General features: G+C 37.0%; 1 protein-coding gene across 8 annotated transcripts in view; it reads right to left on the bottom strand.

Moving 5' to 3' along the window:
* The window catches only part of FKTN (fukutin), a 99,140-nt gene that overhangs the window by 77,522 nt on the left and 7,949 nt on the right, over positions 1-13,669 (bottom strand). For all 8 annotated transcript variants that reach the window (XM_081238434.1, XM_081238428.1, XM_081238433.1 and 5 more), the window contains exon 2: positions 7,895-8,081. In XM_081238434.1, the coding sequence (XP_081094560.1) occupies positions 7,895-7,999 (105 nt within the window). In that variant the 5' untranslated portion in view covers positions 8,000-8,081. The remainder of the gene's footprint in view (positions 1-7,894; positions 8,082-13,669) is intronic.

Genomic DNA, 13,669 nt, shown 5'->3' with positions numbered 1-13,669 from the left:
ATATCTTGGGTCACAAATCAAGCCTCGGTAATTTTAAGAAAATTGAAATTGTATCAAGTATCTTCTCCGACCACAATGCTATGAGACTAGACATCAATTACAGGAAAAGATGTGTAAAAAATACAAACACATGGAGGCTAAACAATACACTACTCAATAACGAAGTGATCACTGAAGAAATCAAAGAGGAAATTAAAAAATACCTAGAAACAAATGACAATGGAGACACGACGACCCAAAACCTATGGGACGCAGCAAAAGCAGTTCTAAGGGGGAAGTTTATAGCAATACAATCCCACCTTAAGAAACAGGAAGCATTTCGAGTAAACAACCTGACCCTGCACCTAAAGCAATTAGAGAAAGAAGAACAAAAATACCCCAAAGCTAGCAGAAGGAAAGAAATCATAAAGATCAGATCAGAAATAAATGAAAAAGAAATGAAGGAAACGATAGCAAAGATCAACCAAACTAAAAGCTGGTTCTTTGAGAAGATAAACAAAATTGACAAACCATTAGCCAGACTCATCAAGAAAAAAAGGGAGAAGACTCAAATCAATAGAATTAGAAATGAAAAAGGAGAAGTAACAACTGACACTGCAGAAATACAAAAGATTATGAGAGATTACTATAAGCAACTCTATTCCAATAAAATGGACAACCTGGAAGAAATGGACACATTCTTAGAAATGCACAACCTGCCAAGACTGACTCAGGAAGAAATAGAAAATATGAATAGACCAATCACAAGCACTGAAATTGAAACTGTGATTAAAAATCTTCCATCAAACAAAAGCCCAGGACCAGATGGCTTCACAGGTGAATTCTATCAAACATTTAGAGAAGAGCTAACACCTATCCTTCTCAAACTCTTCCAAAATATAGCAGAGGGAGGAACACTCCCAAACTCATTCTACGAGGCCGACATCACCTTGATACCAAAACCAGGCAAGGATGTCACAAAGAAAGAAAACTACAGGCCAATATCACTGATGAACATAGATGCAAAAATCCTCAACAAAATACTAGCAAACAGAATCCAACAGCACATTAAAAGGATCATACACCATGATCAAGTGGGGTTTATCCCAGGAATGCAAGGATTCTTCAATATACGCAAATCAATCAGTGTAATACACCATATTAACAAGTTGAAGGAGAAAAACCATATGATCATCTCAATAGATGCAGAGAAAGCTTTCGACAAAATTCAACACCCATTTATGATAAAAACCCTGCAGAAAGTAGGTATAGAGGGATCTTTCCTCAACATAATAAAGGCCATATATGACAAACCCACAGCCAACATTGTCCTCAATGGTGAAAAACTGAAACCATTTCCACTAAGATCAGGAACAAGACAAGGCTGCCCACTCTCACCACTCTTATTCAACATAGTTTTGGAAGTTTTAGCCACAGCAATCAGAGAAGAAAAGGAAATAAAAGGAATCCAAATTGGAAAAGAAGAAGTAAAGCTGTCACTGTTTGCAGATGACATGATACTATACATAGAGAATCCTAAAGATGCTACCGAAAAACTACTAGAGCTAATCAATGAATTTGGTAAAGTAGCAGGATATAAAATTAATGTACAGAAATCTCTGGCATTCCTATACACTAATGATGAAAAATCTGAAAATGAAATCAAGAAAACACTCCCATTTACCATCGCAACAAAAAGAATAAAATATCTAGGAATAAACCTACCTAAGGAGACAAAAGACCTGTATGCAGAAAACTATAAGACACTGATGAAAGAAATTAAAGATGATACAAATAGATGGAGAGATATACCATGCTCCTGGATTGGAAGAATCAATATTGTGAAAATGACTCTACTACCGAAAGCAATCTACAGATTCAATGCAATCCCTATCAAACTACCAATGGCATTTTTCACAGAACTAGAACAAAAAATTTCAAAATTTGTTTGGAAAAACAAAAGGCCCCGAATAGCTAAAGCAATCTTGAGAACGAAAAACGGAGCTGGAGGAATCAGGCTCCCTGACTTCAGACTATACTACAAAGCTACAGTAATTAAGACAGTCTGGTACTGGCATAAAAACAGAAAGATAGATCAGTGGATCAGGATAGAAAGCCCAGAGATAAACCCACGCACATATGGCCAACTTATCTTTGATAAAGGAGGCAGGAATGTACAGTGGAGAAAGGACAGCCTCTTCAATAAGTGGTGCTGGGAAAACTGGACAGGGACATGTAAAAGTTTGAGATTAGATCATTCCCTAGCACCATACACAAAAATAAGCTCAAAATGGATTAAAGACTTAAATGTAAGGACAGAAACTATCAAACTCTTAGAGGAAAACATAGGTAGAACACTCTATGACATAAATCACAGCAAGATCCTTTTGGACCCACCTCCTAGAGAAATGGAAATAAAAACAAAGATAAACAAATGGGACCTAATGAAACTTCAAAGCTTTTGCACAGCAAAGGAAACCATAAAGAAGACCAAAAGACAACCCTCAGAATGGGAGAAAATATTTGCAAATGAAGCAACTGACAAAGGATTAATCTCCAAAATTTATAAACAGCTCATGCAGCTCAATAGCAAAAAAACAGACAACCCAATCCAAAAATGGGCAGAAGACTTAAATAGGCATTTCTCCAAAGAAGATATACAGACTGCCAACAAACACATGAAAGAATGCTCAACATCATTAATCATTAGAGAAATGCAAATCAAAACTACAATGAGATATCATCTCACACCAGTCAGAATGGCCATCATCAAGGAATCTAGAAACAATAAATGCTGGAGAGGGTGTGGAGAAAAGGGAACACTCTTGCACTGCTGGTGGGAATGTGAATTGGTACAGCCACTATGGAGAACGGTATGGAGGTTCCTTAAAAAACTACAAATAGAACTACCATATGACCCAGCAATCCCACTACTGGGCATATACCCTGAGAAAACCATAATTCAAAAAGAGACATGTACCAAAATGTTCATTGCAGCTCTATTCACAATAGCCCGGAGCTGGAAACAACCTAAGTGTCCATCATCGGATGAATGGATAAAGAAGATGTGGCACATATATACAATGGAATATTACTCAGCCATAAAAAGAAACGAAACTGAGCTATTTGTAATGAGGTGGATAGACCTAGAGTCTGTCATACAGAGTGAAGTTAGTCAGAAAGAGAAAGACAAATACCGTATGCTAACACATATATACGGAATTAAAAAAAAAATGTCATGAAGAACCTAGGGGCAAAACGGGAATGAAGACGCAGACCTACTTGAGAATGGACTTGAGGATATGGGAAGGGGGAAGGGTAAGCTGTGACAAAGCGAAAGAGAGGCATGGACATATATACACTACCAAACGTAAGGTAGATAGATAGTGGGAAGCAGCCGCAGAGCACAGGGAGATCAGCTCGGTGCTTTGTGACCGCCTGGAGGGGTGGGATGGGGAGGGTGGGAGGGAGGGAGATGCATGAGGGAAGGGATGTGGGAACAGATGTATATGTATGACTGATTCACTTTGTTATAAAGCAGAAACTAATTAAAAAAATAAATAAATAAACTTAAAAAAAAATGGATAACCAGTGAACCTACTATATAGCACAGGGGACTCTGCTCAATGTTATGTGGCAGCCTGGATGGGAGGGGAGTTTGGGGGAGAATGGGTACATGCATATGTATAGCCGAGTCCCTTTGCTGTGCATCTGAAACTATCACAACATTGTTAATCGGCTATACTCCAATATAAAATAAAAAGTAAAAAAAAAAAAAAAAAAAAAAAGGAATTCCATGGTGAGGCCCAAGAAATAGATAGACAGAAGTAGCCCTCCTTAACTCCAAGAAAGCAAATAGCCCTCTTCCCTAACCAATGATAGATATTGTATTTCTCTCTATTGAAGAGCCTGAAAAACTCTGTAGTCCTAAATATTTACTCCACTAGATATGGGTTGGGGACCAAAGATAAAACCAATTTTTCATCCCTGCCCTAGTTCTAATACATAATCTCAAGGGTCTCTCTAAATCACCTCAAAATTCAAGGATGACCTAGAATCAAGGTTTTTATGTTGATGATGCTGACCTATTATTTAGTATTGATCAAGGCTACTATTATGTACTCTTTTGCCAAATCAAACAAATTTGATTGAACTAAAAATCATTTTCATGTGAACTTTCTTTATTTATCTAAGATTATCCCCCCAAAATATTGTTCACTGAACAAATGAGGAATACAATTCAGATACGATCAATAAACAAAGTTCACAAAATTCTGGGTTCTCCTCCTATGTCAGGAGAATCTGTATTAGATTACAGAGGATGCATCTGTACTTCCCTAAAGTTTGTATGTAAGTAAAATCTTGAAGTTTAATAAAAAGCCAAAAGTTAAAAGTTTTTCCACAACAAAACTAAAATATTTTTTAAAGTTGGTAGCTTCAGCAGTTAGTCTAACCCTATTTTTAAATAAAGCTTTTTTTTTTCCTGTTAGTATAGAGAAACTACTTGTATTCCTTACAGAGTATCTTACCTTCACATTAATAATATATAGGAAACATTTATTGTCCCATTAACATCTGTCCCCAATTAAATTATAAATATAGAGAGGAAAGAGACCACTTCCCAAACACTGTTTATCACCTTAGCAAAATGCCCAACACATGACTTTTAAATAAAAGTTTCTGAATTAATGAGTAAGTTTTAAAATTCCATCTTAAAGAATGCAAAATTACTTGGCTAGGAATAGTTTAATATAATTTCCATATTCTTCAATAAAATAAAAATAACCTTTGGTATTTAGAACTTAGATGTTGTAATTTCCACCTATTATTAAAATTAAACATAAAAAACAAGAACTCTAGTATAGATAATGCAAATTTCACAAATTTAATAGTATATAAAGGTTAACTGAACTTTATTTAATTTAATGCTTTATTTTGTTCAAAATGTTCTATTTTGTTTAACGAATATGGCACTTATTACTAAAGCAGTTTGTATGCCATGGACTCAATACAACAAATACTATTTTTCATTATAAAATTGAAGATAATAATAATAAAAATAATAGCTAATATGTACTGATCTCTTTCTATGTGACTTGTACTGTTCCAAATGCTTTATGTATATTAATTCATATAAGTTTCACAAGTCTCATAGGTGGTACTGTTACTGTCCCAATTCCATAGATGAGGAAGTAGAGGTCAAGTAACAGAAGTCAAGTAATTTACCCAAGATCCCACAGCTAATAAGCAGGATAGATGAGGTTTAATCCTAGGCTGGAGATCATGCTCTTAACAACTATGCCACATCACTTCCCAAGGAAGAAGGTCAAGACAGGAGTTATTTACATTAATTTAACATATAATTAAGATTGGATTTTTAAATTAATGAAGTCATTCAATAAGTGACATTGGGACAGCTGATTAACCATTTGGGTAAAACTGTAAATTAAATATCTAACTCATACCTCATACTAAAATAAATTATATTTTGTATAAAAATTTAAGCATAAAATAGTATCTGATGAAAATACAGGTGAATATTTCCATAATCTTGGGCTACTTAGGACATAAAAACCAGATGCCCTAAGGGAGAAAGATCTTGATACCTGTCTACCTAGAAATTAAATAGAACACTAGTGTATTAAGGGGGTACATCGTGAATATAAAGGTAAAAGACAAATTAATAAACTGGGGAAGATATTTGAAATATATATGGTAAACGCTTAATATCCTTAAAACTATAAAGAACAGCTACAGAAAAAGACAACAACATCAGAAAAATATGCAGATAGGAATACAAAGAAATTATAATAAAGAAATAAAAAGAACCAAAAAGCATATGGAAAGATGTTTAACCTCATTAGAAAGAAATGGCCTCTAATGGAGTTTAATATCTCTCGGCTCTTGAACATCAAAAATACCAGAAATATAAAGAACAAGCGCTCTTGGGGTAGACTCCTCAGGTTTAAATTCTATCTCCCTCACTTAATAATTGTGTGACACTGGACAAATTTAGTTAAGTTTCCCTAAACCTCAGTTTTTTCTGCTGGGAAAATGAGGACAACAGGATCTACTCAATTTGTTGTTATAAGAATTAAATATAGGTGAAGTGCTTAGCATAGTGCCTAGCCTATAAGCACACCAAAAAACGTGAACTGCTACAGCAGACACGATAGGTAAGTTGACCTAACACCCACTCCCAAACCCCTTCTCCTTTGCGATCTCTAATATAAAGTCTGGAAAACCTAACAACAGCATTAACACTAATAGTAAAATCTTGCTTTCCCAGATTTTCTTACAGCTGGGAATCTGCTGGCCATGTCACAAAAGAAGAATCCTCCTAGAATGCACTATTTCCTCCTCCAGCCTGGACTGTAGCACCAGGGAAATGTCAAGAGAATTTTGGAAGCTCTGGACTGAAAGGTATAAGAGATAAATAACCCTCTACTTGTTTAAGCTACTATTAGCCAAAAGCATCTCAAAAGCATGACACGGATGCCATAATTATTGTTATTGTTGTTATTATTCCCATATTTGGAAAGGGTATAGGAAATCAGACAGACTACTTATCCTTAGGAAAGGTGACTTTGCAATATGTAACAAAATCTAGAATGTACATCTTAGACCCAGAAATTCCACTCTAGGACTTTATCCTAAGAAAATAATCAGCAAAGGGTTGAAGATGAAACACAAAGACATTCACTGGATCAACAGCCAAGACAGCTGGTAGCCTCAGTACTTGTCAATTATTGTAAAAATAATATAGCCTGGAAAGAATGGAGTTAGGTACACTTGTCAGGCCTGCATGTTAGAAACTGGGTAATTGGGGTAGGTTGTCTAACATCTCTGTCAGAGTTTTGGTTTTCATATTTGTAAAATGAGGTCTAGGAACCTCATGTAATAATTCTGCATAATAAACTTCTCTCAATCTTAAAGGCTTAAGCATTTGTTTTCTCCCTCATAGATGTATGAGTCAGCTGGGCAGCTATGTTTGGTCTGCTCGCTCCATACATCTAATTCAGGGCTCAGGCTGGAGGTCAGCATCTACCCAGGGCACACTCTTCTCCTGGCAGGTCAGGGGAGCACAAAGGGCAAGTCACATCATACGAGCCCATTTGAAATCTCTGCAAATGTCTATAGCATTCCACAAGCCAAAGTAAGTCTCATGGTCAAGCTTAACTAGGGCAGGGAAGTAGCATCCCCTTTGGCAGGTAAAGGGAAGTAACTGGTTCTGAAGAATAGTTCTAACTATCAAATGACGATACAAACAAAAAACATATTTCCCCCCCAAAATGTTTTTAGGGTTAAATTAAGCATAGACAGTATCTAGCACAATTCTCAATAATGGTAGCTATTATTAAAATTAACCCCAGTGGGAGTGTTTGGCAACTTTTCACAATTCAGCAATACCTTCTCAACTTTGGAATTTCTTATCTGGACTTCTGTATGATCTTCAGAAGCTACCAGATTCCAAATTATCATCTCTACATCTTTATACCTATAGATTTATAATAAAGGTAAGTTATAACACTACACTTCCCTGTTAGACACTATATTAAAATATACTCTGTACTAAAATAGACTAATTCTAATATTTTATCAAAATTATTTATCATTGAATTCTTTCCAATGAGTGATGATCTGTTTGAAAAAATAACAATTTTCACATAACTCTATCAGAAAATTTCAACATCACTGAAACTTGGCACCTCTGACTTTTAGCATGTTATTACAATAACATTTAACTGTAATTTTGAATTGCTTGCCACACTCACGAGGATGAGAATCTCAAAGAACTATTTCTGCAAGGATTTTAAAAACTGTGATTAATTTTATGTACTGCAAAAGGGAAAAATGTTAGGAAAATATACAGCTAAAATGAAGTCTAATAATGAGAAAGGAGAAAAAAAATTACCTTTGCTGATAAATAGTGCTTGTAGTAGTACAACTGAAACAGCAGAAATGCAGAACTTGTCAAAGTTAAAAGCGCCAAAATCACGTTCTTATTGATCCTACTCATTAGTCTGCGGTGCTCACTTGGTTGTCTTTTGAAAGTAACCCAGTTGGTTTCATCTTTTTGGGTAAGAAGATAATCTTGTTTTCTGTGAACAAAAAGATATTTCTAAAGAGACAAAAACCTGTATTTAATTTTCACCTTTATTAACCGAGAAAAAGTTATCTAAAGTTCAACAGAACCTTCTTTGATTTGGTAATTTCCTATCCTAAAGAAATAATCAGGTATGAGACCACACTTGAAAGAACAAAAAAGTTTATCATAGCATTCTTTACAGTTGCAAATAACAAAAAACATAAATGGGATATCTATAAAAACTGACCAAAAGGGACTGGAGGTCTTCTCCCCCAGGGTTTCTGATTCAATAGAACTGGGGTGAGCCCTCTGAATTTGCATTTCTAATGAGTTCCCAGGCAATGCTGATGCCGCTGAACATACTAAGAACCACTTCCATAGAAAAAGATTAAGTTTTTGGTCAAGGAACATCATCTGTATAATAGCTCTTTGTCTTTTGTTATGTAAGATGTGGTCAGTTTTTATAAATATTCCATACACATTTTTTTCAGTTTTCTGCAAGTGCAAAAAAAGCCATGATAAAAATTTTTGTTCTTTCATCTTTGGTCCCATCTGACTATTTCTTTAGAACAAGAAATTTAATATAGTTCTACTTCTTCTTACCTCCTCTCCACTGTTTGATTTTGGTCAAACATATTAAATTCAGTTCAAATGTTTATCTTTATTCCTTTAAATATACTAACACCTCTATTACTTGATGTCTAAACTTTGTATGTCTTTAGTTCTTCAGCTAAAAAATAAGAGAAAATCTACCTTCTGCATCTCTCCTCTTTCAATCCTGACTTTTATTAGTTTACTTTGCCATCGTTCTATCGCATTCTGCAATACAAATCTCACAGCTTTTTTAGTCTTATTCCTACTATAATCCCTGCCAATCCTTTTGCTGTATCATCTCTGTTCAGCTACTGGATGGCTGGTATTCATCTTCTCCTTAGGACTTGTGGGCACTATTTACCTTGAGTTCCTGCATTGTTCAAAAACGGGTGTCGGGCTTCCCTGGTGGCGCAGTGGTTAACAATCCACCTGCCAGTGCAGGGGACACAGGTTCGAGCCCTGGTCCAGGAAGATTCCACATGCCATGGAAAAACTAAGCCCATGTGCCACAACTACTGAGCCTGTGCTCTAGAGTCCGTGAGCCACAACTACTGAGCCCGTGTGCCTAGAGCCTGTGCTCCGCAACAAGAGAAGCCACTGCAATGAGAAGCCCGCACACCACAAGGAAGAGTATCCCCTGCTGGTTGCAACTAGAGAAAGCCTGCGCACAGCAATGAAGACCCAATGCAGCCAAAAATAAATAAATAAATAAATTTATGAAAAAAAAAAAAAAAAACAGGTGTCAACTAATAGTTTGGCTTTGAGATCACACTTTCTTTCCTCTGATGACTTATAGAATTTGTACCACTGTCCTGCAATGCTAAATACTCCCTTGACAATATCTGATCCTTCCCCTGGCACTCCCCTATAGATAAGCTGATCTTTTTAATGGGATGAGCAAAGAACACATTCCTTATCTTTGCAATCCAATTTTTTAAAAACTAGGTTATGTAATGATGTTAATGACTGTATATTAGTTTTTCTTCATTATGTGCACTTTCAATCTGTAGAATCAAGTTTTCTGTGGCAAGTTTTCTTAAGTTATATGTTTGAATACTTTTCTGTTCTAATGTTGTTCTCTATTTCCAGAACTACAATTAAGCATTTGTTTCATCTCCTTTCACTCCCATTTCACTTTGCTCAACTTTCAAAAGCCTGTCGTCATATCCCTTACTGAGTTTTCAACAGTGTTAATTCTCCTTTTTGCTTCTTATCTGGCGTTTTATTATTATTATTTTTTATAAGGGACCACTCCTCGATGTTCCTATTGACTCTTCATTTTATGTTTGGCTGCGTTGGGTCTTCATTGCTGAGCACGGGCTTTTCACTAGTTGCAGTGAGCGGGGGCTACTCTTCATTGCAGTGCATGGACTTCTCATTGTGGTGGCTTCTCTTGTCGTGGAGCATGGGCTCTAGGCATGCAGGCTTCAGTAGTTGTGGCACACGGGGCTCAGTAGTTGTGGCTTGTGGGCTCTAGAGCACAGGCTCAGTAGCTGTGGTGCACGGGCTTAGTTGCTCCACAGCATGTGGGATCTTCCCAGACCAGGGCTTGAACCCATGTCCCCTGCATTGGCAGGCGGATTCTTAACCCACTGTGCCACAAGGGAAGTCCTGGCCTTTTATTTCTGATTTTATTTTTCTTTCTTTTCTTTCTTGAGTTCTGCCAAATTATTACTCACCATTTATTGTTGTCTTACTATTTCTTCCTAGCCAATGAACTTTCTCTGTTACTTTAAAGAAGTGATTGTCTCCTTAAATTTGTTAGGCCAATACAGTTTTCTCATGGGTTCTTTGTCACTTGTTTTCCCGTTTCTTTTCGCTTTTCTTCTTGTAACATTTTTGTGTAGATGGTGTGCTAATTTCCTTTTTATTATTATTAATCTTTGAATGACATGAACTCCACTCAGGCCAACTATCTGCAAGAGGATTGTGGAAGGAAGAAGCAAGGCTGTGTTCTGGACTAAAAGGTAGTCTCTCCTTTTTTTTTTTTTTTGTAGTACGCGGGCCTCTCACTGTTGTGGCCTCTCCAATTGCGGAGCACAGGCTCAGCGGCCATGGCTCACGGGCCCAGCCGCTCCGTGGCATGTGGGATCTTCCTGGACCAGGGCACGAACCCGTGTCCCCTGCATCGGCAGGCGGACTCTCAACCACTGTGCCACCAGGAAAGCCCCGGTAGTCTCTATAGTATACAAGAAAGCTCTTTATGATACAGGGTGTTCTGCACATGTGTGTGCGTGAGAGAGACAGAGACAATGCATGTGAGAACAAGCAAGAGAAAGTTGTTTAGCCATTACTTCTTGCCTCACCAAGAGAGTGCTTCCTGCATAGATTGTGTATCTGTATGCTTTCTCATTTGCTCTTCCTTTCCTGCTAGTTCATGTTGTCAAACATTCCAAGGAAGCTTCTCCCACTGCTTTTCTATGCATCCTGACACCACCGTAAACAGAAGATCTATTTCTCATTGCTCTGTCAGTTCTACCTGAGATCTCTTTCTGCCAGAATGCTCTTTTAGTCTCTTTCTGCTTACATTTGACAAATATTTCTCAAATATTTCAATTTGGGGTACAGGACTCTAGCCCCATCAAAGATGTAATTACAGTTGACCTTTGAACAATGCAGGGATTGGGGCACCAACCCTCTGCACATTAAAAATCTGCATATAACTTATAGTTGGCCCTCCATATACATATGTGGTTCCTCTGTATCTGCGGTACCTTCATATATGCAGTTTTGCATCTGTGGATCCAACCACCCAGGGGTCATATAGTACTGCAGTATTTACTATTTAAAAAAATCTACATATAGCAGTTTAAACTCATGTTGTTCAAGGGTCAACTGTACATCTCTGCCTCTCATTCTCCTTGCTGTTTCAGGGTAATTTCAGATAGAAGAAGGCACAAATGTCTTTACTCTGTCATCTTTAAATCAGAAGTCTCAGAGTTTTAAAACAATCCAAACAAGCTTCCAGGTGGAAGCCTATAAAAAGGAAACACTAAATGATATTATATAAAGTCAATAAAATACTTAAGAAAAATATCACCAGTGACGTGAGTAATCTACTTGATTTACAGATAATGCATAAAGCAAAGATAACTGAATAAATCATGATCATGCTCTACCTCCTAAAACTGTAAAAACTAGCAACATAAAACAATATTGATGATGGTATTAGTTTTGCTGTCAGCTAAACGTTGCTAAAATAAAACAGTCAAATATGTACTCTGATAAGGACAGCTCACAAGATAACAAAAAGAATATCCTTCATTTTCAGTATTTCAGCTCAGTTTCTTGTAGTTGTAGTAAATAGTGTATCAACATATTGTACACTGATTCCTAGTGAAATGTAAAGTAGCATTTGGAGTGTGCTATATAGCCCAGCCTTTTCTGTGCCAGAATTAACAGGTGGAAAGAAAGGCCTATATAAACCACTACAGAAACATAAAGTCCAAATTAATATCTTGTTCTTTCTTTGGATATATCTCTAACCTACAGTTAATTCTTAATTGAAATAAACCTCCAGAATATATCATCAGTCACAACTACATTTTTATTATCAAGATGATATCCAATTAACTTTACTTCGTTACTTATTTTCTATAAATGCCAAGGCAGTTATTGCAAAGGAAGAATATTAGCCTGTCAAAACATTCCTACTTGCTAGCACCATCTCTTCATTAGGAATGGAGTTACCACTTTAGAATGAATAATGTGATACTTTAAAAAAGAGAGGCCAAGGCTTGTTGAGTTTACCTCTAAAATCCCTCTGGCACCAACTCCCTCTTCTTTCTTCACTGTCATTCTAATTTGAACTCTAATTGTACAAATGTCTTAATTGTAACTGATGTCCCAGGTTCCACTTTCTGCCTACTCATGATCTTACCTATACATTGATATACCAAGTTGCTGATAAATGAATCAAATTACACCATAATCAAAATATTTCAGTGGTTCTCCACCACCTACAAATAAAGCTCAAATTCCACATACATCTGACCCTTGAACAACACGGGTTTGAACTACGCAGGTCCGCTTATATGCAGATTTTTTTCAATAATAAATAGTATTACACAATCTGTTGTTGACTGAATCTTTTGGTGTGGAACTGCAGATATGGAGGGCTGACTCTGCTCCATGCAGATTTTTGACTGCAGGGAGGTGTAAAATAACGAATGGTGCCCACCATCCAGTTCTACAAGAATCCAGTCATTAGCCACTGCAGTTGCTGATCTACAACACATCTGAAAGGAATTCAGGGTGAAGATCAGGATGAGGCACTCTGTGCTCTGGGAAAACAGGCAAAACAGGCCCTTAGATACTTAGAAATATTTCAGGAGAAACAGTTTATGAACCTGGACCCTTGCCTCTTCCCATACTTAGAAAAGCACTAAAATCATTAACTGAGATATGTATTCCTCGTGACTAGCAGCAACTTTCTACAGACATGTGTGCTTGAGTGCACGTGCCCCTTTGCCAAAATCATGTATCTACTGACCTCCCCCACTACCTCTTCTTGCTCAGAGCTATCTGAGAGACTGTCTCCCAGACTATAGTCCTCAGTAAGTCCCCAAATAAAACTGAAACTCACAGCTCTCATGTTGTGTGTTTTTATTTCAGTCGACAGAGGGTTGGCACCTGCACTGTTCAAGGGTCAACTGTAATGGCATTCAAGGGTATTCACAATCTGACTGAACACACGCAACTTTTCTAGGCTTTCTCCCACTTCACACACTCCACGGTTTTTGCCCAGGTATTCCTGGAATACACACGACCTTTCCTACCTCTTTGCTTTTACTCATTCCCTCTTGTCTGAAATGTTCTCATCCGTTTCCACAGAACCAGTTCTACACCTATTTTCATCACTCCTCTCAAGTGACCCTTCTTTTATGAAGTCTTTCATGCTCTTCAAAGTCAGAAGTGAATTCTCCTAGCTCTAAATTCCTCGTCTTACCTTCTTGAAGGGAATAAATATTTACTGTCTACCTTAACAGGTAGAGATGCCAATAAAAA

The sequence above is a fragment of the Mesoplodon bidens genome, assembly GCF_964165515.1.
Source record: "Mesoplodon bidens genome assembly, chromosome: 6".
NCBI lineage: Eukaryota > Metazoa > Chordata > Mammalia > Artiodactyla > Ziphiidae > Mesoplodon > Mesoplodon bidens.
Note: the sequence above shows the minus strand (reverse complement) of the source record. Positions and strands in the feature narration are given on the sequence as shown.